The sequence below is a fragment of the Vigna radiata genome, chromosome 2 (assembly GCF_000741045.1).
Source record: "Vigna radiata var. radiata cultivar VC1973A chromosome 2, Vradiata_ver6, whole genome shotgun sequence".
NCBI classification, from domain to species: Eukaryota; Viridiplantae; Streptophyta; class Magnoliopsida; order Fabales; family Fabaceae; genus Vigna; species Vigna radiata.
This window is the reverse complement of record NC_028352.1, coordinates 1,955,086-1,980,763: the sequence shown is the minus strand read 5'-3', so window position 1 is coordinate 1,980,763 and position 25,678 is coordinate 1,955,086. Positions and strand designations below refer to the sequence as shown.

At 36.4% G+C, this 25,678-nt stretch overlaps 7 protein-coding genes across 11 annotated transcripts; 3 read left to right on the top strand and 4 right to left on the bottom strand.

Moving 5' to 3' along the window:
- Positions 1-77: 77 nt before the first annotated feature.
- LOC106778228 (type III polyketide synthase B) lies at positions 78-2,306 on the bottom strand. Its single transcript, XM_014666176.2, has 2 exons — positions 2,095-2,306; positions 78-1,732 (listed from the first exon to the last, which is right to left on the bottom strand). The coding sequence occupies exons 1-2, from the start codon at positions 2,276-2,278 to the stop codon at positions 726-728; spliced, it is 1,191 nt and encodes a 396-aa protein (XP_014521662.1). The 5' UTR covers positions 2,279-2,306; the 3' UTR covers positions 78-725.
- Positions 2,307-2,982: 676 nt separating this feature from the next.
- On the top strand, positions 2,983-4,174 carry LOC106755927 (uncharacterized protein At4g19900-like). Its single transcript, XM_014638161.2, has one exon. It carries the CDS (start codon positions 3,083-3,085, stop codon positions 3,908-3,910), a length of 828 nt encoding a protein of 275 aa, XP_014493647.2. The 5' UTR covers positions 2,983-3,082; the 3' UTR covers positions 3,911-4,174.
- A 1,533-nt stretch (positions 4,175-5,707) lies between these two features.
- Positions 5,708-6,760, top strand: LOC106778217 (probable aquaporin TIP1-2). Its single transcript, XM_022787122.1, has one exon. It carries the CDS (start codon positions 5,957-5,959, stop codon positions 6,758-6,760), a length of 804 nt encoding a protein of 267 aa, XP_022642843.1. The 5' UTR covers positions 5,708-5,956.
- A 533-nt stretch (positions 6,761-7,293) lies between these two features.
- LOC106756318 lies at positions 7,294-12,220 on the bottom strand. Of its 5 annotated transcripts, none has more exons than XM_022777565.1 (6): positions 11,786-12,220; positions 10,025-10,321; positions 9,615-9,833; positions 9,388-9,516; positions 9,049-9,272; positions 7,294-7,445 (listed from the first exon to the last, which is right to left on the bottom strand). In XM_022777565.1, the coding sequence occupies exons 1-5, from the start codon at positions 12,044-12,046 to the stop codon at positions 9,051-9,053; spliced, it is 1,128 nt and encodes a 375-aa protein (XP_022633286.1). In that variant the 5' UTR covers positions 12,047-12,220; the 3' UTR covers positions 7,294-7,445; positions 9,049-9,050. The 5 variants fall into 5 exon arrangements, with proteins under 5 accessions (XP_022633286.1, XP_022633278.1, XP_014494187.1 ...); XM_022777557.1 differs by lacking the exon at positions 7,294-7,445 and adding an exon at positions 7,842-8,529; XM_014638701.2 differs by lacking the exon at positions 7,294-7,445 and adding an exon at positions 7,861-8,538.
- LOC106756320 (aquaporin TIP1-2-like) lies at positions 7,452-8,671 on the top strand. Its single transcript, XM_014638702.2, has 2 exons — positions 7,452-7,726; positions 7,862-8,671. The coding sequence occupies exons 1-2, from the start codon at positions 7,613-7,615 to the stop codon at positions 8,669-8,671; spliced, it is 924 nt and encodes a 307-aa protein (XP_014494188.1). The 5' UTR covers positions 7,452-7,612.
- Positions 12,221-15,276: 3,056 nt separating the features above from the next.
- LOC106756128 (rop guanine nucleotide exchange factor 1) lies at positions 15,277-18,533 on the bottom strand. Its single transcript, XM_014638404.2, has 5 exons — positions 18,028-18,533; positions 17,826-17,942; positions 17,067-17,587; positions 16,416-16,772; positions 15,277-15,867 (listed from the first exon to the last, which is right to left on the bottom strand). Exons 1-5 carry the CDS (start codon positions 18,293-18,295, stop codon positions 15,430-15,432), a joined length of 1,701 nt encoding a protein of 566 aa, XP_014493890.1. The 5' UTR covers positions 18,296-18,533; the 3' UTR covers positions 15,277-15,429.
- Positions 18,534-20,830: 2,297 nt separating this feature from the next.
- On the bottom strand, positions 20,831-24,439 carry LOC106756129 (L-ascorbate oxidase homolog). Its single transcript, XM_014638405.2, has 8 exons — positions 24,174-24,439; positions 23,972-24,081; positions 22,574-22,844; positions 22,391-22,490; positions 21,953-22,298; positions 21,504-21,869; positions 21,329-21,407; positions 20,831-21,248 (listed from the first exon to the last, which is right to left on the bottom strand). Exons 1-8 carry the CDS (start codon positions 24,333-24,335, stop codon positions 21,042-21,044), a joined length of 1,641 nt encoding a protein of 546 aa, XP_014493891.1. The 5' UTR covers positions 24,336-24,439; the 3' UTR covers positions 20,831-21,041.
- Between the last annotated feature and the right edge of the window lie 1,239 nt (positions 24,440-25,678).

The following is a 25,678-nucleotide window of genomic DNA, read 5'->3' as shown; positions in this document are numbered from 1 at the left end:
TCTGAAACATAAAGGAAAGTAAAACAGAGCACAGAATATTTGTACGCAATTGCTTTTGCTTGAATTGAAACTGGAAAAGTCATGCTATGAATTCTATATAACAAAAAAGGTTGCGGGCATAATGACAGCTGAAGGTAATACGGGTGTGATTAAAATGGTTTAACTGAAGTTTGAGTTCCACGATAATAAACAGAAGAATCTCCTAAAGTCCATAACAGCCCTTCGACTTAAATTCTTCCTACAATATTTTAACCACACGCTTTTCTATGTAGAAGGGAAACCATCTATGCAAACTAAACTAAATTAGCAGAAATTTGCCATTTTTTCGAAAGAAACACGTAATCTATTTCTCTAACGGCGAATGTGAAAATTGAAACTTAGTTATTTTATTCTGTATTAGTTTTCTAGTTGAATGCATCATAAAGATTGAAATTCCAATCCACTTCAGTTTAAGTGTTTTCTCCCGCTTCAACCCGAAGTTTCACTAGTAATTCTCAGCATATCATAGTTGTTTCCTTTTGTGAAAATTGACCCGTTGCTTATTGTGTAGCATTCCAATATTTTCAATCTGTATGAGTTGTACAAAGTAAAGGTGTTCTGATAAATATGTGATTCATTATTAAAGTTTTCCACTTTAATCCGGTAAAGTGTTGGATTTGCTTTTGATTGACTAATGTCTCACACAAGTACCTGTGATAATTATATCAGTAAGCATTACGTCGCACTTATGTGACATTTAAAGCACACAAGTTCCTGGCAAGAATTCCCTCGAATGTAATTCCAGGTCCAAATGCAAGTATCAAACCCCATTCATGATCTTCTCTATCATCTCTTCTAGTCTTGAGACCCTCCTCTATCATATACTCCAGCACATACACAATGGTATTACTGCTAGCATTGCCATAGTCCATGAGAGCCCTTCTACTTGCACTTAGCTTCTCTGGTAACAAATCAAGTCTTTTCTCAATGCGATTTAAGATGGCTGGTCCCCCTGGATGGACAGCCCAGAATAGCTCGTTGTACTCCTTATTCTGGAACCCTACAACACTCATTAATTTGTCACAGAATCCTTCAACAGAGTCTTCAATTATCTGAGGAAGTTCCCTTGCTAGCTTGAAGCTTATCCCCTCTTCTGTCAGCCTCCCATCAATTTTCTTCTCAGTATGTGGCAAAAACTCCTGAACTGCAGTGTGAAGCTCAAAGAGAGGCTTCTCATACTCCAATATTGGGTCTGAGCCAATTATCATGGCAGCAGCACCATCCCCAAAGAGTGCCACCCCCACAAGATCATAGGGTCTATCTGCACTTGGTGGCTTGAACCCTATAATTGTAGTTTCTGAGGTAGCAAGCAGCACCCTACTTCCAGGGTTGTTCTCAGCTATGTCTTTTGCAACACGCAGGCCAGCCACACCACCTGAACAACCAGCGAAGTAGAGCATGATTCGTTGAGTATCAGGGCTCAGTCCTAATCCTTTCGCCAGGTAAAGGTCACCACCAGGTAGTCTTGCTTCACTTGATGAGACATAAACCAAGTGTGTTATGTCTGCTAATGATCCACCCCAGTTCTTCATGCAAGCTTGTGAAGCCTCAATGGCCATTTCTGTCACTGCCTCGTTACATATCTCTAGCCGCTGCTTCACTGTAGGGATCCCTTCAGAAACAAGTTCTGGATACTTCATCAGTATTTCCTCCGACATAACCACGTACCTTGTTTTCACTGTAGTTGTTTTGCCTGTTCATACCACATTAAGCCAAAGTCAGTGTCCCATTCACCTTCCTCGAGGTTTGTCTTCTTAAAATCATTTTGGTAATTTTGCATACCAACTTTCAAGCTAAAGCAACATCAGGGTTGCGTATAAACATACATTTGCAACTTCTGATCTAAACATGCATAACATATTTGGCCTAAGCCATTGTTTGCTGTATTCAAACATGATCTGAAACTATAATCTAAACTTACGCGAGAATCAACTGTTTGAAGGGTAACAGGTGGTGGAAATGAAGAGTGAACAAATCACCTGAGATGATCAATCACAATATCCCTATATATACATAGAAAAGGGTAAATTTGTGAAAGCTTGTGTGTGTACTTACAAAGTCTAGCGAGCTTCTGCTTAAGCTCAGGATTGTCACAGTTTGTGCTCCTGAAATATCCATCAACTAAAAACTCTTGCATGACAAGCTGAGGAGGGAAAGCCTTGCCAAGAGCTAATATGGTAGCCTTTCCGGGGTTGATCCCTTGCTTTGTAACATCTTTCCAAATACCTTCTTCTCCCATATTTCTTCTTAGGTAGTGATATATATCAGATGCATGTAATTTCCTCTACCTAGAGAAAGCAGAAGCAGTATATATAATCTTTCAACCATGTCTATGATGGCGTGACAAGTTTGTAACGGGTGAGACATGATGCACACAACTTTTGTCATATGTATAAAATGTGGATTAGTTAGGAGGCAAGTCGATCATGGAGATCATATTGTATGGGAAGATGTTCAGGATTTGTTTCTCAGTTGAAGTTAGATCAACCACACAAATTGCAGCAACCACGAACCATCTTAAACATCAAATTCAAAGATAAGAAGAGTTTACTTAAACATGAACAATTTCTTATCTTGTTTATTTAAGTATTTGCGACCGATTATACATTATAAAAATGGTTTTGAATATATATATATATATATATATATATATATATATATATATATATATATATATATATATATATATATATATATATATATAATTTTACGTGTATAGCTCTTTCATTTTCTTTATTTTACTAAATATTAATGAGTATTCTTAATTATATATCGTACTTTGTGTAACTTGTATAATCCTTTTTGGAGTATTTAAATTTCAATAAACATGTCTTAATAATAGCACAATCACATTTCCAAGGAATGTGCATTTCATGTTGCTCTGATCCTAATTTTAATTCAAATAGACGCGATGTGAATTCGAAATATCGTATTAGAGAAATAAATTGTAATTTATATAAGGGAAATTTTACTAGATTTAATAATATAAGGAAAATATGTTTTTTTTTTTGTATATATAAGGAAAAGATGTTGGTAACCACCAATGAATGGCCCACCAAATTGGGCCCACTTGAAACATCGTTCTTGCATTTCGTTGAAAAATTTTCAATTTGAGAAAATGCTGAGAAATCTCCGATCCCGGCGGCGTCCCCGTCACGGAGTGTTCCTATGCGTCGTCGTTTTGGGACTCCTTCTGTTGGTGATCGTCTCCACCTCCCTCCTCGTTCGCCGCGCTACCGTCCCCCACCCTTCCCATCATGTCAATTTCGACTCCCTCCTCTCCGACTCCGTCAACGACGATTTCATCGCCGGCGAGGACACCATTGACGCTCTCGACGTGGTGGATGAAGAGCCGGAGGACGCCATAGACGCCGACGCAGACGACGACGAGCCTCTGGATCGGAATTCCGACGTGTCTGGGTACTTTTTCAATCATGTGGAGGGCGTGATCCGTCGGGCCATCAGCAAGAGCTCCTTCATGGAAAACGACGACGAGGGGCCATTTATGGACCCGGAGGATGGCGGGAAGACCGTGTTTGGGTCCGATGACGTGGCGGTGGAGGAGAAGGTGCGGTCGAAGGTGTTGCAGGTGAAGGGCGTTGAGGATGCGCTTTTGTTGAAGGGCACGGGAAGAAGGATTTCACCATTAAGAGAAGGTTGGGGCGATTGGTTCGATAAAAAAAGTGATTTTTTGAAGAAGGAAAAGATGTTAAGGTCGAGTGTGGAGGGATTGAATCCTCTGCGTAACCCCATTATCCAAGACCCTGATGCTGTTGGTGTCACCGGGATCACCAAGGCTGATAAAATTATCAGAAATTTCATCTTTCATGACGTTAAGACCAGGAAAATCACTCACCATTCCAATTTCTAACTTAGATTTCTCTTCTAATCAATTTTCCTCTCAATATATGTACAGCTTCAACTCATATCGTCTCTTTCTTAGCCCTTAGTTCAACCAGCTTCAAAACATTCATTTGTAAATTTAACACTATTAAATGTATTACCTATCTGTTGAAGATCGATCCTTTGGGTTCACAGGTTCTCATTGAATCAACTCAAAATTCAAATTTTGAAATACCTTAAAAAATGCTTGTTCTAGTCTAATAAAAAGAAAACGAGGCTGCAAATTTGGCTATCAGTTTTTTGTTTTCGAACTTCAATTTAGCTTAATTCGTTATTGCAGCTGCCTAAAAAGTCCAGAAGCAATCTTATAGTGTATTGCTTTGTCATCCTTTTTGGTAACAGTCTTCTCATTTTCCAGAACATAAGAAATAAAAATGTAAATCAAAACAGTATTTGTTTATTTAATAGTATTTTGCTTCAGTTGTATTTTATGTTTGATAAACCATAAATCAGATTTAATCAGAAAACAAAGTTGGATAAGCATTTCGTTGCCAAGTAATGTATAAAAATCATGCATAATAGCTCGGCGATTGCAGAGGATAATCGATCCTGTCAAGACCTATGTTTTTCAGTATATACCTAAAATATGCCCTCTAAATACAATGCATCAGCTTTGATCATAACTTCGTAAGAAAAACACAAACAAAAAAGCAGGAATAGCTACAAGAATAATACTAACGTTTTCTTATAATGTCCATTTTAAATACAGTCTTGATATTATAGTAATGTTATTCTACATATTCACGTACTAGTCAACTTTTGAATAGTTAAATTGCTGAAATTTGCATAAAAAGGTCCAAAAATTGGCTTTGTTCACAGCGAAGAAGTTGTGGAGAACTAGAAAGAAGTGAGCTCAAACCTATCCATGTCTTAGACATTTACGCAGACAAATTATTACATCAAACCATTATGCAGTAGTCATTGTGATATTTAAGACGAATTAACACGCCAAAACTTATTTTGGCACTATAGGTCTCTATAAATAGCACTTTGTTTACCAGTTTCAATCACATGCATCATTATAATTAAGGTGGCTAATATCCTTTGTAAAAACAGTTTCTACAGATAGAATCCAGCCATCCCTTTCTTCTTGAAACACTGGAAACATGGACTTAGCTAATTCCCATGTAGTAGTTGTTGAACAACTTTCGAGATCTGATCATACTAACAAACCAGTCAGCTCCTTGTTAAAGAAATCAGTAAGGCGAAAGTGTTTTGCTTTTACTGGGGCACATGAGATTTTCCGACCAGAGGTATAATTAACGCAAATTTTATGTTCTTCTTATCATACCCTCTAATATCTTTGTTACTTATTTAAAGTTTAGCTATCCAATATCTATATCTTGATTACATTTTAACAAATAATGCTTTATATTTATAATTGATGAAGTTGACAATTTCATAATCTTCCACCATACTATCATATGATTAACATTCCCTTATAATCATGATTAAAAGACGCGTTTTGTATTCTACACTACTGGGTAGAGAAGTTAATTCAATCTTAATAAGCTCTGTGTTTCTCTCTTGTAGAAAATTATAGAAGGTTGTCTTGTTCTATCGTGTCTTTCCGTTAAGTGTTATGCGTGATAGCATATTCCCATGCATATAGTCTATGACTCATACTTTAATATAATATCAGTTTAAGAGGCACAGATGGAAACATATTATTTAAGAAAACGAAACCTAACTATATACTCAAAAGAAAAGAATTAAACAATCAAACCACGAAACATGATAACATTTTATTCATTTATGATGCTGATTTATCTATTATGAAATACAGTTACCTTATTATGATACACATTTGAGAGTTGTTATCAGTTGAATAAATGGTTCTTACAGCTGAAGCATAATGCTGTCCAACATTTAACCAGTATGATAAGACAGTAAATTACTTTGAAAATGAGTTTATAAATTGTATAGTTGATTAAGTGAACACACAGTAACAACATAGGTGAATCAGAAAGTAATTTGTTGTTAACAAGATAACAATTTAGTTTCCTTGTTTCAGATGTGGAAAGCAGCTTTAACAGAATTAACAGCAACTGCATCTCTGATGTTTGCCTTGACCACTTCGATTGTTGCATGCTTGGACTCAAAGGAGACTGATCCAAAGCTTCTTGTTCCCTTTGCAGTTTTCATCATAGCCTTTTTGTTCCTAGTTGTGACAGTTCCTCTCTCTGGGGGTCACATGAGTCCTGTTTTCACATTCATTGGTGCTTTGAAGGGTGTTGTCACTCTCACCCGTGCTTTCATTTACGTCTTAGCACAAATCATTGGCTCAATAATCGGTTTCTTTATACTAAAGTGCGTCATAGACCCCAAATTAGCCTACACATATTCCTTGGGAGGTTGTGCCATTGATGGCCAAAGAGTGAGTTTTGGCATTAAGCCACAGAATGCTTTGCTAGTGGAATTTACATGCACATTTGTGGTACTCTTTGTGGGGGTCACATTGGCATTTGACAAGAAAAGGTCTAGGGAGTTGGGCTTGCCAATGGTGTGTTTGGTGGTCGCAGGATCCATGGCATTGGCAGTGTTTGTGTCCCTAACTGTAACTGGGCGGGCCGGTTATGCTGGTGTGGGCCTCAACCCAGCAAGATGCTTAGGCCCGGCACTGCTTCATGGAGGACCACTCTGGCATGGGCATTGGGTTTTCTGGCTTGGGCCTTTCTTGGCATGCATGGTGTATTATATTGTGTCTATGAACCTGCCAAAGGTGGATTTGGTTTGGCTTGAGGGAGAACATGATGTTTATGATACTTCTTTCCCAAAGGATCTGCCAGAACAATGCAATGCAGGGTTCCAAGTCTGAAACAAAATATGCAGTATCATGTATAGTTTTGATGCAAGTCTCTCTGTAGAATTTTGGCTGGTCAATTTGGTTTGACACAACCATCATTCAAACCATAACAATTTTTTTTTATCGTATTTGGAGTGAAGAAATTAAGGATCTGATAAAATGATAATTTCAGTTCATATTTTAATCTCTAATCATCGCAACTTGTCTATGTAGGGATACTTCTAGGGAGTATTTTATCTTAATCCTTTACTTTGAATGTGAAAAGGTTCAAAACATTAAAACTGTCCACAGATACGACTAAAAAGCTTATGGCGTAATGGAATAAACCTTTTGATCCAAGTAAAAGTTAAAAACAGAGAGTCCCGGTGACAGAGGTGTTTCGTTCGCAGAATCAAAGAATAGTTTGACAATGTTAGTGGAACAGCTATTGCGTGTCCTTATTTATAACTGCAACCATTGAATTTCAATCCGTATTCTGACTCAAACAATGAAAGAAAATCTTTATTTGGAAATATTCATTTATAGATAATTGGGTTCTTCATCGCTTCTGGTAACTTTTGTGCCCATTTATTAATATACTTATTCCACTCATCTTTTCATCCACACACACCGCATTTATACCTCCCTTCATCGTTTTCATCTCTTCCAGTTTTCATCTCCCACCCACACCATGTGCTCTTCTTTCTCTCACGATAATCTAAAATGAAAAAAAAATAAAAACTAAAAATCCGTGGAAATTAATTTTAATATTTGGTGAAAGATGCCATGAAAGTGATTCCACAATGATTGCGTTTGGCAGACTCACAATGATAAATAGAAGGCAGATATCACATAATACATCCATCGAATTCTCAGGTGGTTGAAATGAACGACCAATTTTCAATGGCCGTTCATGGCGGCGACACAAAGTTTCACGACAAGTTTTCAGAGTCCAAATTTCTTACCTTTATCGGTGCCCATGAAATTTTCACAGTGGAGGTTTTTGAATCTAATTATAATTTTTATGTTCTTTTCAGTAATATATATATATATATATATATATATATATATATATATATATATATATATATATATACTGAGCGGCAATAACATGTTTTGAATTCCTTTTCTCAGACGTGGAAAGCAGCTTTGGTAGAGTTAATTGCAACTGGTGCACTAATGTTCACCCTAACGAGTTGCACAATTGCATGTTTGGAATCACACGAGTCCGATCCCAAGCTTCTTATTCCCTTTGCAGTGTTCATCATAGTGTTCTTGTTTTTAATTGTGATAGTTCCTCTATCCGGGGGTCATATGAACCCTATTTTCACGTTCGTTGCGGCTCTAAAGGGTATTGTCACCCTTTCTCGTGCTCTCCTTTACGTCCTGGCACAGTGCATTGGCTCAATAATTGGTTTCTTTGTACTAAAGAGTGTGATGGAGCCAAAATTAGCACACACTTATTCTCTGGGAGGTTGTGCGATTGGTGACAAAGGACAAGGTTCTTCCATAAACGCGCAGGATGTTTTGTTGTTGGAATTCTCTTGCACGCTTCTGGTACTCTTTGTCGGTATCACGCTGGCATTTGATAAGAAAAGGAGCAAGGAATTGGGCTTTCCAATGGTGTGTTTCGTGGTAGCAGCATCCCTCGCACTCGCAGTTTTTCTGTCGTTAACTGTAACAAGGAGGCCTGGTTATGCAGGTGCGGGCCTCAACCCGGCAAGATGTTTGGGCTCGGCGTTACTTCACGGAGGCTCACTATGGAATGGGCATTGGATTTTCTGGGTCGGGCCTTTCTTGGCCTGCATAATCTATTACAGTGTCTCCATTAGTTTACCAAAGAAGGGTTTGAATTGGGTGGATGGAGAATATGATATCTTCAACTTGGCTATGGGTTTTTGTGGAACCATCCCTAACACTTCCGTTTTAAACGATCTTCCATGACTCTCACCAATAAAGGAAAGATACAACAAATTTATGTTAGCTTTTATGTGAAAAACTTGTTCACTTGCTACTTGTTTTGATACTATATATCAACTAGACAATATATACAATACAACTTATAGAACTCACATTTGCCTTTATAACAAATGCTTCATTCACAATGTTTGATAATGTATGCATCTTTATATATAGTAAAATAATCTTACTTGAGAGTAATCAGTTTTGGTTCTCCATGATTTGTATATTTTTCAGATTCACAAATAGCTCCACAGCAAAACACAAGTTATGGGAGTAATGATAATTTACATATATATGAATAAAATTTTATTATATATTTGATGGTTCATTTAGCCGTGATATGTTAAACACGTACGTACAGCTAGGGTGCAGTTTCACTAGAGGATGGCTGAAGAAGTGTGGAAGATGAGTCTAGAGGCTCGTGCACTACAGAATTTGAAGAAACCGATATGGGACTTCCCTCCAACTGCAACATAATGCTTCCCAGTATTTCAGTTAAAACTTTCTTGAACTCCTCTTCTTTCACCATCTTCGCTTCATCTGCATTCGCCATCTTAAACACTTCACCAATAACCTTATCCATCTGCACAACCAAACACTTCAATGTTCATGCTGTGTCTAACCATAAGCAAATACCATAATGTCAACTAGATATAATTAATGGTAGTATAATTTGGCAGTGTGTTGACACCATATACCTCTTCAATGGCACCAAGGGGAGGTAAACCAGCAGATGGAGCCAGCGCGTCCAGTGCCACCCGTAGATATTCTTTTGACATCTTTCCATTTCGATCTTTAGGCAAAGTCTCTAAAGCAGAGTTCAAAGTCTGCAACGCATGATATATGGGTGTATTCCATGTAAGGAGATTGAAGAAAAGAAGAGAGAAAATGAAAGATATTACAAGCAATCACAAAAAAATTTGACCTTGTCCAATTCGAACTTATTGGATAGTAGTCTCTTAACACCACTTCCATCAAAGATGTTCTCACTGTGAGCAACTATGACTGGTTGCTCCTTAAGACGATTAGCGACAGCCAATGCCACTACCTTAAATTCCTCCAAAAATGTCTCCTGAGAAACAGGCTTGTCCAACCCAGATCTATCTAGAGATAGCAGTGCCGGTTCTACAATGTTGCTTAAAACCTAAACCAGCAAAAAATATGATAAGCCATGAGAGGAAGGAAATGAAACAAGTTTGAGATATATCTGAAAGGAGCCTCTTAGCATCAAATGAGAAACTGTTCTGCTCGTGTTTAAGTTTTTTTTTTTTAAAAAAAAAAACATGTGACATCTCTAAAGAAAGTCAACGACATATATATGTGTAAAATGGCTACCCAAGAATCTGCTGTAGGAGGAATTCCTTGTTCCACAGTGAGCTTGCCAAGAGCTTCAATTATATGGTCATGCAGTGATCTGTTAGGGGATTCAATATGAGAGAATATAGACGCCATTTCTGCTTCATAAGCCGAACCATTAACAAATTCCAGAAGATCTTCTCCATCAATGCGAAGTATCACAATTGGGTCACGCTTCAGTCCAGCAGCCATACCCAAGAGAATATCAGAGAGAACCTCTTTGAACTCAGTTTTGCTCACTTTTTCCTGCTTCCCATGAGTGAATTCATTCAACACCTACAGAAAGTCATTCTCCATGTCAATTCTTGCTTCTTGATTGGTTCAAGCATACTGGACAATCAAAGTCGTGTCACACAAATATAATTAATCTTTTAAAGGAAATAATAAAGATAAAACTAATCCATTTAATCCTCATCACGTCACGTTATTTTAGAACCAAATGCTACTTTTATTTTTTTTGTCTTCTTGTGACTTTATAAATTTATTGATTGGCCAGTAGGTAGGTGAGAACGCTTTAACCCAAAGAAAAACCCATGAAAACATTGGCTTCTGTTTCTGGATGCAGCTATTGTGATTTATCATTGACTAGAATAATAGCAGTTTGACTTTTTGCACTGCAAAGTCTAACTCAAAACTTTCTACCACTATTATTTATTAGCAGTCTTAAATTCAAGTATATTTTAAGTTTAAATACATATTATTTAAAGCTGAAATGTCAAAATGCCAGCTTATGTTTATTTTCTACCACATTCCTCCTTAGATTCCTCCTTACACGGAGAAAAGAAAATGACCACAAAAAGTTAAGTAGAGCAGAGAAATCAATTGCATAAAGTTTGCAATCAAAAGGCAACCAGTCCCACAGGACCGACCATTTTATCATATTGAAGGATAAGTCCAAATTGTCATAAACAGATTAGGATGTTTCTGGGACCAACTAGAAGTCAAGATTTTGACAAAAAACTTGCTCCATAATTGCCCGAAAAGGATATGTATTCCAAGCAACATGTTATATTTTCCACAATAAAAAAAACATCGCAGAAAACCTAATTGTAAAAATCAATTAAGGTCTGCCTCTCCATCAACGTCCGAAGCATTGAAAGCACATTAAGAATGTTGCAAATGCGCCAAAGACATTGGATAAAAACAAAGCTTAAAGCCCTAAACCACAAACGAACAATATTTTAATATGGCTAAAACAACAGACATTGGAACCCAAACAAATCAGATGAAGATACAATGATATCACAAAGAAGATACATAAGTCAATTATATATTCCCACCAATAATTATTTATTACAAACACCAACACATAAGGCAATTCACGATACTACCAAAACTAAAGCCACGGAAATAGTTTCAACCATATAACGCCACATCATTTCCTCAGCAACAGTTTTCTCAGCACCGAGAATGTTATAACTTCTTAATCTACCAAAAACCGAGTTTTTGTTTGGTCTGTTAAAAATTGAAAATAGAAGTAATAACAAGGCGGTTTTAACAGAAGCAGAACTACAGTGACATAAATTTGACGTTGAAGACGGCATCATGCTCACAGCATTACCAAAACTCCAAGGCGGTTATAACAGACAGGAACATAAGCACGAAAGGAAGATATATGATATAACAGTAACTAGGTTGTTGTTTTTTTTTTTTGTTTTTTGACAGAAAAGTTAGAACACAGAAGCTGGTGTAAAAGAAGAAATAGTAGGTGGTTTGAGTAAGAAAAGGAGAAAGAGAAACCTCGGAATAGATGTGATCAGAATCAGGATTGGTGCCGTGAGGAGGGAGGCCGAGAGCAGCACCTATGTCAGCAACAGCAGGTTGGAGCTCTTTCACAGAGAGTTTGCCATCTCTGTCTGTGTCTAACTGGTGGAACTTATTGTCGACGAAGGTGGTGAAAACCTGGTCGTTTCCAACCAACTCCATAATATTGGAACCGTCTAGAACCTGTCCGTTTCCACCACTTTTCTTCCTGCTCAGCCTCCCACTATCTGTCTCCATTCTTTCTCCCTTCAACGCTTCTCTCTTTTTTCTTGTGACTCTTGTGACTTCCTCGCTGCTCTCGTGACTCCCACACCGCTAAAAGCAACCAACTTCTCTTCAGATCACTCTTTTCCTTTTCTCTCTTTCTCTCTTTCTCTCTATGCTCTTCCCTACTTCCTCCCTATCTCAACTATCTTCTATTTATTCACTCTTCTCACCTAAATTGTTTTATTTTATATTTATCATTCTAACACCATGATATTTTTTCAATATTAAAAATTGAATTAACTTGTGAACTAAATTATACATTGAAATAATTAATTGGATAATTTTATTAATAAATATATAACGATGATGAGATGATGATGATGTAGAATCATGCATATCAGTATGAAATATGAAGCGTGAAGTGTGTGTGAAGATTGCCACGTGTTTCTATACACATGCTCAAGACAAGGAATTTCATGATTGGTCGGAGAGTGCTAATTTTTGTTTTTTTTTTTTATGTTTTATCGTGTTCTTCTTTACTATTTTTAAAAATTCTTCATTTTAATGATATTTATTATCATTCAGATTATTAAACACGTATTAGCAATAGTATTTATGTTAAGAAAAATAATTTAAGCATTGATATTATTTGAATGAATATAGAAATCCTCCATTTGAGTGATTTGATAAAGTTGTGATGAGAAAAAAAAAAGAAAAAAGTGAAATTGAGTAATGATGAAATTTTGGGGTGGGAGGGTCACGTGGGGCGGTTGGGCTCTTCCTCAAGTACCACCGAATCACTAATGTCCAAACATAATCTAACCATTGGAGGTAAGGTTTGGTGGCTCTGTGTTTTTGGATTGTTCTCATCTCATCAACCTTATTCTTTTCTTCTTTCAACCAAACTTCAAATGCACCACATTTCATATCTATATTTATGTGCAATTATATTAATATATGTACAACGATATTTAGACAATATTTTTTTATAATATTTGAATATCATTTACGTGTCATTTTGTGATTGGTCCATAGTAGTATTTATGATTATTATTATTGATTATGAAGTAATTTTGGAACAATCACAGAATTACACGTAGATGATGTTCAAATGTTGTTAAAAAAAATATTGTCTAAATATCATTATCCCTAATATATATTAATAGGATAATGATATTTAGACAATATTTTTTTTACAACATTTGAACATTGACTACGTATCAATCTTTAATTGGTCAAAAATTACTCCACAATCAATAATAATAATCATAAACATTATTGTGGAATAATTTTTAACCAATTGAAAATTGACACGTAATCAATATTTAAATGTTGTGAAAAAAATATTGTCTAAATATCATTATTCATATTAGTAAAATTAATCATTCCTATGATTATGTTATTTCTCTCTAATATATAAAATGAATCTGAACATGTAACTTACAAAACTAAAAGTATGATACAACTTTATACTAATTATAAAACTGTTTGTTATATTTAACAAGTGTGTCAATGTATATGTTATACTTAGCCCAACAAAGGATAGATAAATTCATAAAAACACTCTTGGTTAGGAATATGTGAAGAAACTAATATAGGAAGGCAAAAGTGTGTTATAAAATATCAAATTGAAGGCACTATAAAAAGATGATTATATTGTAATTATTGAAAGGTGAGGTTGGTCAAAAGAAGGACTACATTGGGGCTAACTTAGCCTCCTATTCCATTACATATATACATAGCTTCCTTTCAAAGTTTATTTATTAGGTGTTTCCTAAAATAAAAAGTGTTATAAATTGCATTAAAATCTTTTTTTATTATTTTTTCCCTTGTCCAAATACTATATTTGCTTTCTAAGTTTTACTATATATGAAGATCAAAGGAAGTGGATTTTCCATTATTTAATTGGTTTGTTTATATCAATGTGTACATAAATGAAAGGAAAAATTATGTCACTCTCACACTTTGGAAAGAGAAAAAGATTATGGAAGTGAGAATAAAGACATCCATCCTAACACCAAACAAAAGCTTAAAATATCTTTGTCTAGACATATTAAAATTTGATTACTTGAAAACTTAGATCAAATATGATATTATTGATGTAATGACACTCATAATCAATTATATGTAATTTATCATTAATTATATAAGGTTAAAAACATACTTAATATGTCTATATATAATTGATTATATAAGCTAAAAACATAATTAATTATGCGAAATATTTCTATAATATATATAGGTGGAACATAACATAACCCCCATTATAATGGAGTATGCAATTGATTATAAATATAAGCACGACATTACCATGAATGGAATAGAAATTAGTTTAATATATGATTTAAGAGCATAATGGTAAATAACAATAAATTTGACTTTGGATCCTAATTCTTTTTGTACACTTTATGACTTTCCACCACACATCTATACAAAGGTAACCCAAAGTGGTCCAAAATAGCTCAGATTTGAAAGGAGGAGATATTACATTATTACTTCACTTTCAGATGACTACTAAGAGAGTCAGACGCTTCTTATACAAGCAGTAATTCATATCTAAAAATGGTATTTTGTAAGCATTTCTGATCTCAATATGTAATTAAAATATGCTTTTCTTGTATTGTTTTCCTCAAGGATGGTCCTCCTGGACAAATTAGAAATTAATCTCTGCTTAGAAATCGTTAACTTTCATTCGTCAAACATTATGAGAAACCATATTAGGAGTCTTTAAAGTTAAACTTAAATGTCAATGATTTAATCGGATTCTTTATTTGTTTAAATGTTTTGTCAGTTAGAGTTTAAGAGTCAAATTGAATTATTTATTTGTTTAAAAGTTTTTTTTTTAGAGTTTAAGGATAGGTAGTTTAATTTAGTAGTTATTAGATAATAATAAAAAATAAGTGTCTTAATGGTAGAGTTTATAATTTTGGAGATGAAAATCAAGATATAAGTCTATAAATTCTTATTCAAGGTAGTGTTGGTGTATATATAAGTACAAAATTGTTTAATAAAACTGGGGAAATTGAATATAGTACTTCTTAGTAGCTATTAATTTATATATTTGTTTTCAACTTAAAAGGCTATTTTGAGACAAGGCGATGTTTGGTGCTATTTTGAGATAATGCTATGGGGGTGGGAGAGCAAGGGTACATACGCATATGTATAAAGCTGAATCTGGAATGGGTTATGCAATCCTGAACACTACTTAGAATTTGGAAATTATAGAAGCCTACCTCTAGAAATTTACTTGGGAGGAAACATTTTGAACTAATAATCCATTGGCATGATTTTTTAACATAAGCCTTCTCATACTGCCTAAGAATATACAAAAATTAGACCCTCATGTACAGATCCACATTAAGACAAGATGATTGATGACCACCTATGGATGCAAGTCATACTAATTGAAGAACTTAGTCTCTTTCTGGAGCATCACCGGAAGCTCTTCTTGCACTGAGGTTTCCGGCATATGACCAAACTCTCTCAAACTCAGATTTGGCCAACTTGTCTGCCTTCGAATCTGCACCCTCCTTAGGAGCATTTCTCTTCATATCATGTATCCTTGCAGGACTACACGGGCTCCCAGTAACAGGAGAGGAGGAACAAAACGTTGGTGTTGCAAATGGGGAGGCATATGGAGTGTGCTGAATTGAGAAGGGACTAGGAGAGAATCTCTTCTGGATGGGCATGCCACCAAAACCTCCCCTGCTGAACAATGAGAGAGAATCTGCAGCCGCACATCGCTTTATACTATCATCTACATAAAGGACATCATCAATCCTGGCCATAATGTTAAAGGCCAAGCTCTCCATCACTCGTGAATAACTTTCAAGAATAGACTGTCCGACATCCTGCAATGGAAAAAATAAATCCACACAAACTTAGATTTCATACCAAGCCACCCTTCTCCCAACACAAACACAATCCTCAGTAATTGTGCATTAATCACGAACCATCTGTCCTTAACACAAGTCACTTGTACATATGGTTTCTGTTCAATGTTGTCAGCGTTCATACACCATAAAATGCTACGATAAATCATCAACGTGGACCATGAAATCGGGAAAGCACAAGTTTGTATATTGCACGGCAATACAATGCATTTAATCTCAGAAAACCCTTAACATTATTCCCTCACTAATAACTTCAGCAAAGAAACCCTAATAGTTCTTTAGAACATTGTCAGGACATGGAATGGTTGCTTAGATTTTTGAATGCCAACTGGCTCTGACAGTAGAAGTTCTCAGTCAGATGCACATAAAAATATGCCAGGTGGCCAATGCGTTGACAAGAAACTTAGCTTTAACATATATTCCAATCAGTGGCCACGCCTTGTAGGTGAACAGAATAAATTGTGAGTTCGATTCAAACTAATGATTAAGGGGAAAAAGTAGCATACCTTATTATATTGAATTTTGGCCATGTCGAGTGCAGTCTGAGGGAGCCCTGGAAATCGGTGTTTCAAGCTTTCTAGAAGTGTTTCTGCCCGTTGTGCAAGAAAATGATTCTTGTTCTTTTCACTGTCAGCAACAAGTCCCTTCACCTTTCCACCCCAAGACCGTCTGGCTTTTGCTGAATTTAGATGTTTCTTATGGTCCTTCAGCCTCCATACATGTATGGCAGCCTCAATTCTATTAGCTATATCCAGAGTATGATGCTCTGACGAAAGATCCAAACAATCAAGGAGACATTCAGGCGAGAACTGGTCTGCCGTTATGTATCGATAAATTATATCCCCCAGACAAGCCTTGCCATTCTGCATTGTGGTTGCACAAGAGAACACAGGCATTTCAGTCTTCAGCAAGTTTGGCCTACTTTAAAGTAACAGGAGTATCAACTACGTATGACAACACTACTGAATTCCTACCCGTTTTTTTACTCGAACCATGATTTTAGCACTCAAAAACTATACATTTCACAAAAATCATAAGCTAGTGCGACTCACATATGCATTGTTATGACTGATGGCTGCCAACTACTTGTGGCATGATACTCACCACGGTCATAACTAAACAGAAATTAGGAAGGAGCACAGGGCATGATTACTTACCTTGGGCAAGGACTCTACATATGCGCCGGGAATTTCCATTTCAGCAATCACAGAAGTATTAATTGCGACGGCAGCTTTTAGTATCTGATTAGTGCAATCCCTGCATTGCTGTAACCTTTTCCTATTTTCCTCGGACAAGCCATTTGGGGGTAACTTGGGAGAGGGAAGCCACCATTTCTCCTCCTGCCTAACCGATGGTCTACCGTAAGCATCACAATCCTTGGAATCACCCAATATGATTCCCCGGTCAACATACCAAAATTGCGTGTCATGAAACCCATCAAGCATACCGAGCAGCATCCCATCAAGCTTCTTCAGAGCCGGAAGATTGATGTACAAATCCGAGCGAGGACGCGTCGCCATCACCTCGTAGGTTCCACCCCCAGGAAACTGCTGCACAGATGGCACCAGCTCCACGATGGAATCACTAACACACAGCAGCCACTCCATTTCCCTACGCCACATTGCCTTCTTCTGCGGTGCCAGCGGTTCCAACCTCCACAGTTCGCCAAACACAGTTGCTGCAATTACCATCAAAACACACATTTCACAAACCTTGAGTGTTCTCCATTCCAAAAATGTTATCCATAAGCACTGGGCACTTCGATTTCATATAAACTCCGGACCAACTACTTCCCAAGCTTAATTCATTAATTAATTTCAGCTTAATTCAATTCATTTAAAACATCTTACTACTTTATTCTCAAAATTCATCCAAGGCATTAAACAAACCAATTAACACAAGGCAGAGTAACCAACCAGAGAGATTAGTTATAGCATTGGAGATAGCAAGCGCAGTGCACACCCCCTTTCCACCACCAGACATGTCTTCTCCGAGAAGCAGCTTAGCGAACCGCTCCTTCATCATTTCCACTTCTGCAAAAAAAACCAATCGCTCTCAATAACCCACACTCTCAATCAAAAGATAAAGTGACTCCCGAAGAAGAGAGAGAAGGATTACCCGACAGATCGAGGTCGCGCTTGTGATCCCAAACAACGACGTCCTTCCCGCCAATAACGGGAAGCATTACCTGCGGAGGCGGGAAGTTGAAGTGAGACGCGACGGGACGCGGCGAGAGGTTGGCCGAGCTGGAAGCTCCCTCGGCGTCGAAGCGGCGAGCAGAGAAGCTTCCGCAGCTCTCGGACTCGCTGACGTCAGCGCTGAGGCTGTAGCTGCCGCAGCGGTCGCTCTGCTGGTCGGAACCGTCTTCAGACGAAACGCTCCCCATGGTTCCCCGGAAATCTCACGCAGATCTCAGGCACATTGGTTTGGAAGAAGAACAGTGCAGCGTGTTGGCAACAGTGAAGAAATGGTAAAGGGAAAAACAAAAGCGAAGAAGCAGTGGGGGACAGGGTGGGTTAACTCGCAACGTTCTCTTTCAACCTCACTGTATGAGAGACAGTGCAGTAGTAGTGAGTGGGGGTGGTGGTAGTGATGATTTCATGGGGGGGCAAAAGCAAGAAAAAGAGACGCCGTTTGCAGGCAGTGTCTTTCCGTTACACCGCGGTTAAGTTAAGCACCCGACAAGGTCCTTTTTCATGGGGCCCACCTCCCTACGTTATATTTCCATTCCACTATGTAAATCTTCGTGACGTGGCGTCCTCTGGTTGGATGAAGTTGGAGCGAGAAACCGTTGATCTAAATCACGATGGAAACCGAAACCTTACCAAACGGCGGTTATCTACGCATCGGGATATGTGTGGGCAATGTTAATCTGTGCGCAATCTCATCTGCAATTCAACAACCATATCATATCGCAATATTCTAACCTCTTGTAATGTGACGATGGTGGGTCCCGATGTAAAAAGGGTCCATGGTAAAAACATGGCATGGCGCAGACAATTCTGACATAGTGTGTAACCAAAGTATTCCGGTTTTGATCACGTTAAGTTTTGTTTGTTTGTTTTATTACATTATTAAACATAGGGTTTTTTTTGTTGTACAGTGCGGTAGAGTGTTTGGTGCAGAAGAGGAAACCCAATCACGCGTCGTCGTAACCTGATGCAGAACATATCTTTTGCGTCACGGAAATCATCAGAGGGTGGTGAGTGACTACCTTTTTCATTTACTTTCTTCCTACTCAGTTGGTAGCCGTTGATTTCAGTCCACGCCCTCACTCGTGGAACCTACTTCCTTCTATGCCCTCAGTTCCCCGCTCCTTCGACTACTTGCCCTTAAAATATTACAATTCTTCGCTTTCTAATTCTATAACATGAAACATGTGTTCTTGAGATGTATGTGTCCGAAAATCTCTCCACAATTTTTAAATAAATTATTTAAGATAATAATATTATATCATTTATCATATATTTAATATTAGATAATGTTACTATATAGGGTGATAGTCTATCTGTTAAGACTGTATGTTGAGTCGAATGGAAAAAATAGGAAAAAAAACTTTATAACATCGAACAATATAAATTAATTAATCAAATTTTTTTAATGTCAAGTTGTTCTAAAACATTATGTGTCGATCTGTAGAATGATGAAACAAATAAATTTAAGGATAATGATATTTAGACAATATTTTTTTTACAACATTTTAATATTGATAAAAATTACTTTACAATCAATAATAATAATCATATTGTGGAGTAATTTTTAATCAATCACATATTGACACGTAATCAATATTCAAATGTTGTCAAAAATAATATTGTCTAAATATTATTATTTTAAATTTAAATGAAATATAAAGAGATGTCCTAAACAAGTTAAAATTTGAATTCTATGTACTCTTAGACTCCCAAATAATGCATAGACATTATTGTGTACAGCCTAGACATTATTATAAAGTTAATTTGAGAGATTAAGTTCAATAAAATTTGAAACAATAAGTTATATAGATAACGTGTACGCATAGTTCCGTATTTTCAACCCAAAACAACTTAAGCTGGATCACATAAATTACAAACACCAATTTCCAGATCGTCATAAAAGATAAGGGAAAAGTTTTTTTTATTTATCTATTTTAAAAAAATTATAAAATATTAACTGCTCTTTTTTTAGATTAGCTATTTTTCTTTTTCGTCTGATCTTAACTTATATAAATCTTTTTTGTGAAGTAAAAATGATAAACAAACAGAGTATAAAATTTTATGTTTTATCACTCCCTGTTTAAAAGACCCTTTTGTTTATAATCTTTAAGAAACTTATTTAATTTAATTAAAAATAATAAGTTGTCTAAAACTTCGTATCATTATTTCAAAATTATATTGTTTTTTTTTAATACTTCTGAAATCATACCAATTAATTAAAACTAATTTTTTTAAAATAAATAATGTACTATTCAATTACTTTTCTAAAAATGTCTGACAAATAGCAACGAGGTATAGTTTTTCAGTTATTTAGTATTGGAAAGTGTACTCCTCAGTTTCACAAACTTCAAATTCCAATAAGCGAACACACACGAAGTCTTTTATATTAAAGGCACTTTCGAGGAAATAGTAAACCCTAATAAAATGGGCTTTTGTTATTTTTTTTTTATTATAGGCTGCAAGACTAAATTTCTTCTTTTGTCATGATTTGGGCTTGGGTTTGGTGGGCTTATGAGAGTATTTTGCTTCCTGCAACCCTATCAGAGAGTGGGCTTATTATACTTAATGGAAACTGTGTTCGAACATTCTGAAATTTTAGAAGAACTCTGTCATTATGTAATACTTTGGCGAACAACCCTAAAACGCTTCAATCTAATAACTGAAACTTCAAATTTACACAGAGAGTGCGTGCAGATTAAACTGATTTATGCATTTAAAACAAGAAATTTACGATATATGTGAGAAATTTATTTGTATAAAAAATAAATCAATGGTGACAATTCAATTATTACAATACAGGATGGTGCCAAAGCATCGATACAAAGAAATGGTGAAGAAATTTGCAAAGAATGGGACCAAGTGAGCCCCTGCATAACTAGGCTACTGACAGACATCATAGGTTTTTAAGAATGATTGATTTCATTCCCATGGCGATTCTCATCTACTTGTTCTTCCTGCTGCTTTGCCACAAAGAAGAGCATTTTTGGGAATTGGGTATTCATCCCTGATGGATCCAACTGGTGAATACACTCGCAGATAAAATTGTTGTCCGAGGTATCGTCTTGCCCAAAATTCACTCCTCACATTCCACATACCCACATTATCCAGTGCTATGTAAATTGCAGTCCATGATTTGGGATACACCTGTAACAATTTTTTTTCTTTCAGAAATTTACCTTTTTTCTGAACATGGTAATGGAAAAATGACCGACCAAGTTACTAACCTGTGTTGTGCTCCTTGACACTGCATCTCTGAGGTTGTACTCGTTTCGACTTTGAGGTGTCCAAACACCACCATCCATTCTGAATCAAAATGAAGGCCACGTTAAGATTTCAGTGATATGAAGTGAATTTACTAAACTGAGAGTGATGGATATGAATATGAATGTGAGAACTCACCCTACAACCCAGAAGGAGTATCCGTCAATGTGCCAGCTCTGGACAATGTTCTCGTTGTTCTGAAACACGATCTCAACGAAGGCTCGAAAATCAGCACCCATGACTGAGGTGTCAAGATACATGGGTTTACGAGAAGGGGTATCGGGAATGCTTCCAACTTTGAAAACCCCATCAATCTTGAAGTAATCGGCGAGCTTCAAAGGAGTGTCGGCTGGTACGAACGACACACTGTTCACTGCATATCTCTGTTTCTTATTGACTTGTGCCGCTGAGCTCGACAATATAATTGTCCTACTGATGTTAATCAAACCGTAATGGTAGGAGCCTTGAGGATTTGGCCTTGGTCCACTTGCTGTCAAGTTTGTCCTATAAATTGCAAACGTTGAATGTGAGCCAAGGAAAATGAAGATGTATGCATTGTGGATGTGGTATTGACGAGAATTAAGTACCTGATCGAACGAGCTTGTTCGATGGACCAATTGATCTGATCGGTTGGGCCACCAGGGATTGTGCCAGAAACAGATTGTTGGGAGTTACTGTAGTGAAGAATGGCAGTGCTCGTGATGATTTTGTCAGTGAAACGAGTGGACACTGCAATGTAGTAGTCCTTGGGCGCTTGATCAGCTGTGATAAGCACAGAATAAGACTGTCCCACATGAACATCTAACGAGGAATACTTGGTTTGGATGGTATGAGTTCCCTCAACTTCCACCAACTTCATGCTGTGGCCTTCAATCCTAAAGTTGAGAGTGTTTTCAAGTCCAACATTTGATATTCTAAGCCTGTATGTTTTCCCTGTTAAAGAGATGGATAAATAAACATTATCATACTAAACTCAACAACCTTAAACAACACAACAATCTGTAAGGGAAAACAAACAGACATACCTTGTTCGATTGTGAATGTTGTGCCGTTTGGACGACCGTTGATAAGAACAGCTTGAGGCAATGGAAGTCTATGTCCAAAATCTAGAACACCTTGAAGTTTCTGAGATAGTAAAAATCGTATGTCAATAGATGAGGATAAGAAAAGAAAGAATTTTGGGAGAATGTTTGGATTGTGTTGATTACCTTGTGATTGATTTGGTACCAATCACCAATAAGAAGACTGTAATCAGCAGCTGGTTCAGGAAATGGGACAGGGATTCTTGGTCTGCTAAGGATTTTGATTGCACCAAAACCACCAGCTGCCTTGTGGAAAGCAAGAGATGGGAAATAGAAGAAACTTCCAATCTGATCTTTGACTTGAAGTGTGTAGGTGAAGTTCTGCCCTGGAGGGATGGGGCATGTCGTTCCATAAACTCCATCTTGATAAGAATTTCTCCTTTGTTGAACACCATTCCTGTTCAATTCACCAAACAAATAACTATATTGCTCTTCTTTTTATAATTATCATGCAGATTATAGGTCACTCAATGGAGAAAAAAAAAAGTTTCAGCTGCAAGGCAAGGGTAGAGGCCCATTATTAATGGGCCGAAAGAAGATGGGCTTAGAACTATCCCAGGTAGGAGGCAGGTCATTATGACTAAAGGGCCTGACTTGTGAATTACAGATGTTCTGGTTAGGTATGGGCTTGTAGTAGAATGGGTCTGGCCCGTGACTGGATTTAAAGGGCCCAATTGATGGATGAGAGAGACATTTATTAAGTCCGTGTTTTGTTTTTGCGTTGTATAGATCTGTCAATGTGAACAGAAGAGAAAGATGAGAGAGTGCAATTTCCACTCTCTTCATCAATGACAACAGCAAAAGTAAATATGGAGTTGCTTCCTTGCTTCCCATTCCAATCTAACTTCACTTTAAAATATACAAAAGTAATTAAAATAGTATCACTTCACAAGTTTGCTCGCTTTCAAAAAGTGTTGAAATAAAAAATATTTCAAAAATTAGTTTAAAATGTTGTTTATTTAGAAGAAAATCATTTGAAATTGTAATAAAAAACAAACAAAATTCTTGAAATTAAACTAGGAAACTAAAATAAGTAATAATTAAACATATATACGCAAATGTGTGTGACTTTAATTATTACTCTTTTAATCATAGATTCGGCTAAAACTGAATACCTTCCATAACCGAACAAGTGCGTGGAGTTTAAAAAACACAGCTACGAACGCGTTTTTCCAAACAAGGTAAATCAGAACAAGACATTTAGGATTTTGTACGAAGCAAGCAATGCTTTAGTTAAAAAGTGCACCACTCTGCCAGTTGGATTACGCTTTAATAAGTGGCCGCCTTTTTAATAACCTTGTTTTTAACAAAACCTTATGTTGAACTACATTTGTAACATTCTATGTTTATTTAGAAAGTGCATTGAAATTTTGAGAAACAAAAAGCTGCATGAATAAAACTGACACATTTTCCTATTTATTTGATATATAATATAAAAGTAAAATTATCATAAAAAAAAAAGCTTTTGTATTTTTATTTTTTTTTTGTGAAAGTATCATTTCTCTTTAGAGGGAGAGTCGTTACCATGATAAAAGAAACGGCTCGGTCAAGTTATTGCGTACGTTGATGATCAAATTGTCATTGGTAACAGAGTAGATTTCAGGGCCTGGGAATTGGCCATTGATCAAAATACCCTGCAATACGTATTCCAACCAAACATTAAGAACAAGAACATACGACAAAATGTACCAAATTAAAACGAGAAAAAAAAACAATAATCACTAACCTGCTGTTTAACTCCCAGAGGATAAATGTCACCGTAGGTGACAGTCCAGTCGAAGAATCTATAAGGGTCTTCCGCAGCAACGAAAACGAATTCCAAAAGCAGCAGAATGGAACAGAAACAGGACAAAGCACGTAGCTGTGATGGTTTATTCATGAGCTTCATGTTAGGAAAATGGCTTATGACACACAGAGAGAGAGAGAGAGAGAGAGAGAGAGAGAGAGAGAGAGGTTTTGATGTTATGATTGAAGTGGCAAGAAACAGGGCTTGTGGTGTATTTATAACATAAGAGGACAATAACAGGAATTAATGTAAGTAAAGTATTTTAACAATGTAATAGAAAAATGAAAAAGGTTGTTGGATTGGCACGAGTGAAAACGGTGGGAAAAGGGAATAAGAAAGTTTGGCGGTGAAGGCGTGTGGTTATATTATTATGATTGAGTTAGCATTTGCAGTGAGGAATGAATGAATGAATGAACGAGCAATGTTGAAGCGGCCGCGAATTCTGACGTGACACGCGCTATTCTAATCATAATTAAATTTCCCCAAACAATGATATTTGTACGCGGAAACAATTATGGTACCTCTGTCGTTTCTGGGACATTCTATGTTAGATGTTTGGGTTTTCGGTTTTTGGTATTGCTTCTTTCATTCATCGCTTATAACAATTGGAACTAATAAAGCTAAATGGGACCCAGCAAATCAAAATAATGTATTCTACACTCCTTTATCTGTATGAATCAATTTTTCATTATTCTTGACTTCCTCATGACACCCTGGTGGATTTGACTATTTGGTGTACAATTATATCTATTCGTATACACAAATTAATTCGATTATTCAAAGGTTTTCTGTAATATCTTTGGTTAGTTTTCAAATGTGTCACATGCGAATATTGCTCCAACATTGACAAATGACATGTCAGTTGACGTAGTTTATTGTTGTTATTATTTTCTTTGTCCGGAGTCATGACATTTGAATGATGAATCAGTTTGAAAGTTTTCGTTTTCCACCTTGATTGAAGCGTATGAGCTGGTGCAAGGAAAGCCAAGTGTGTGTGTATACGTAACGTTGATGGCTTCTCAAATATTTCGTTTTTCTATTCACTTCAATTTAATGACTTTTTGTCTAACATCAACCAACACGTTAATATTGAATGAAAGAAAAAAAACAAAATTATTTAATTTTAAGAAAATTTTAAACAATGCTTGTAATTGATAACTTCCAAAAACAAAAATTACACACATTCACAGTCGAATTATATATAAAAGAAAAATAAGGTCTCTCATTTTTCTGTCCGATGTTTAGTACTCGGAAACAATAGCAAAAAAGATAAATAAAAGCCCAATCCAGTAGCAGACCAAAGCCCGAATTAGGGAAAAAAGTACAGTACACCATGCGGGCTTAACAATCGGCCCTGATTTGGGAATTGAATTATGAATTGTTAAGCCCGCATGGTAAGAACATCAACTTTACGAAGGAAGTTATAAGAAAATCACTTTTCCATT

Excerpts from the sequence above, each read along its gene's own strand:
- LOC106756128 (XM_014638404.2), bottom strand. The coding sequence starts at position 18,295 with ATGGGGAGCGTTTCGTCTGAAGACGGTTCCGACCAGCAGAGCGACCGC. Across the intron at positions 17,943-18,027 it reads GCGCGACCTCGATCTGTCGG|AAGTGGAAATGATGAAGGAG; the intron begins GTAATCCTTCTC and ends TTTTTTTTGCAG. Across the intron at positions 15,868-16,415 it reads CCAAAATTCAATATAATAAG|GATGTCGGACAGTCTATTCT; the intron begins GTATGCTACTTT and ends TTTCCATTGCAG.
- LOC106756318 (XM_022777565.1), bottom strand. The coding sequence starts at position 12,046 with ATGGAGACAGATAGTGGGAGGCTGAGCAGGAAGAAAAGTGGTGGAAAC. Across the intron at positions 10,322-11,785 it reads CTGATCACATCTATTCCGAG|GTGTTGAATGAATTCACTCA; the intron begins GTTTCTCTTTCT and ends GACTTTCTGTAG. Across the intron at positions 9,273-9,387 it reads CCCTTGGTGCCATTGAAGAG|ATGGATAAGGTTATTGGTGA; the intron begins GTATATGGTGTC and ends TTGGTTGTGCAG.
- LOC106778228 (XM_014666176.2), bottom strand. The coding sequence starts at position 2,278 with ATGGGAGAAGAAGGTATTTGGAAAGATGTTACAAAGCAAGGGATCAAC. Across the intron at positions 1,733-2,094 it reads GCAGAAGCTCGCTAGACTTT|GCAAAACAACTACAGTGAAA; the intron begins GTAAGTACACAC and ends TGGTATGAACAG.
- LOC106755927 (XM_014638161.2), top strand. The coding sequence starts at position 3,083 with ATGAATGGCCCACCAAATTGGGCCCACTTGAAACATCGTTCTTGCATT.
- LOC106756320 (XM_014638702.2), top strand. The coding sequence starts at position 7,613 with ATGAACGACCAATTTTCAATGGCCGTTCATGGCGGCGACACAAAGTTT. Across the intron at positions 7,727-7,861 it reads ATGAAATTTTCACAGTGGAG|ACGTGGAAAGCAGCTTTGGT; the intron begins GTTTTTGAATCT and ends TCCTTTTCTCAG.
- LOC106756129 (XM_014638405.2), bottom strand. The coding sequence starts at position 24,335 with ATGAAGCTCATGAATAAACCATCACAGCTACGTGCTTTGTCCTGTTTC. Across the intron at positions 22,491-22,573 it reads GGTACCAAATCAATCACAAG|AAACTTCAAGGTGTTCTAGA; the intron begins GTAATCAACACA and ends TTACTATCTCAG. Across the intron at positions 22,299-22,390 it reads AACATTCACAATCGAACAAG|GGAAAACATACAGGCTTAGA; the intron begins GTATGTCTGTTT and ends TCTCTTTAACAG.
- LOC106778217 (XM_022787122.1), top strand. The coding sequence starts at position 5,957 with ATGTGGAAAGCAGCTTTAACAGAATTAACAGCAACTGCATCTCTGATG.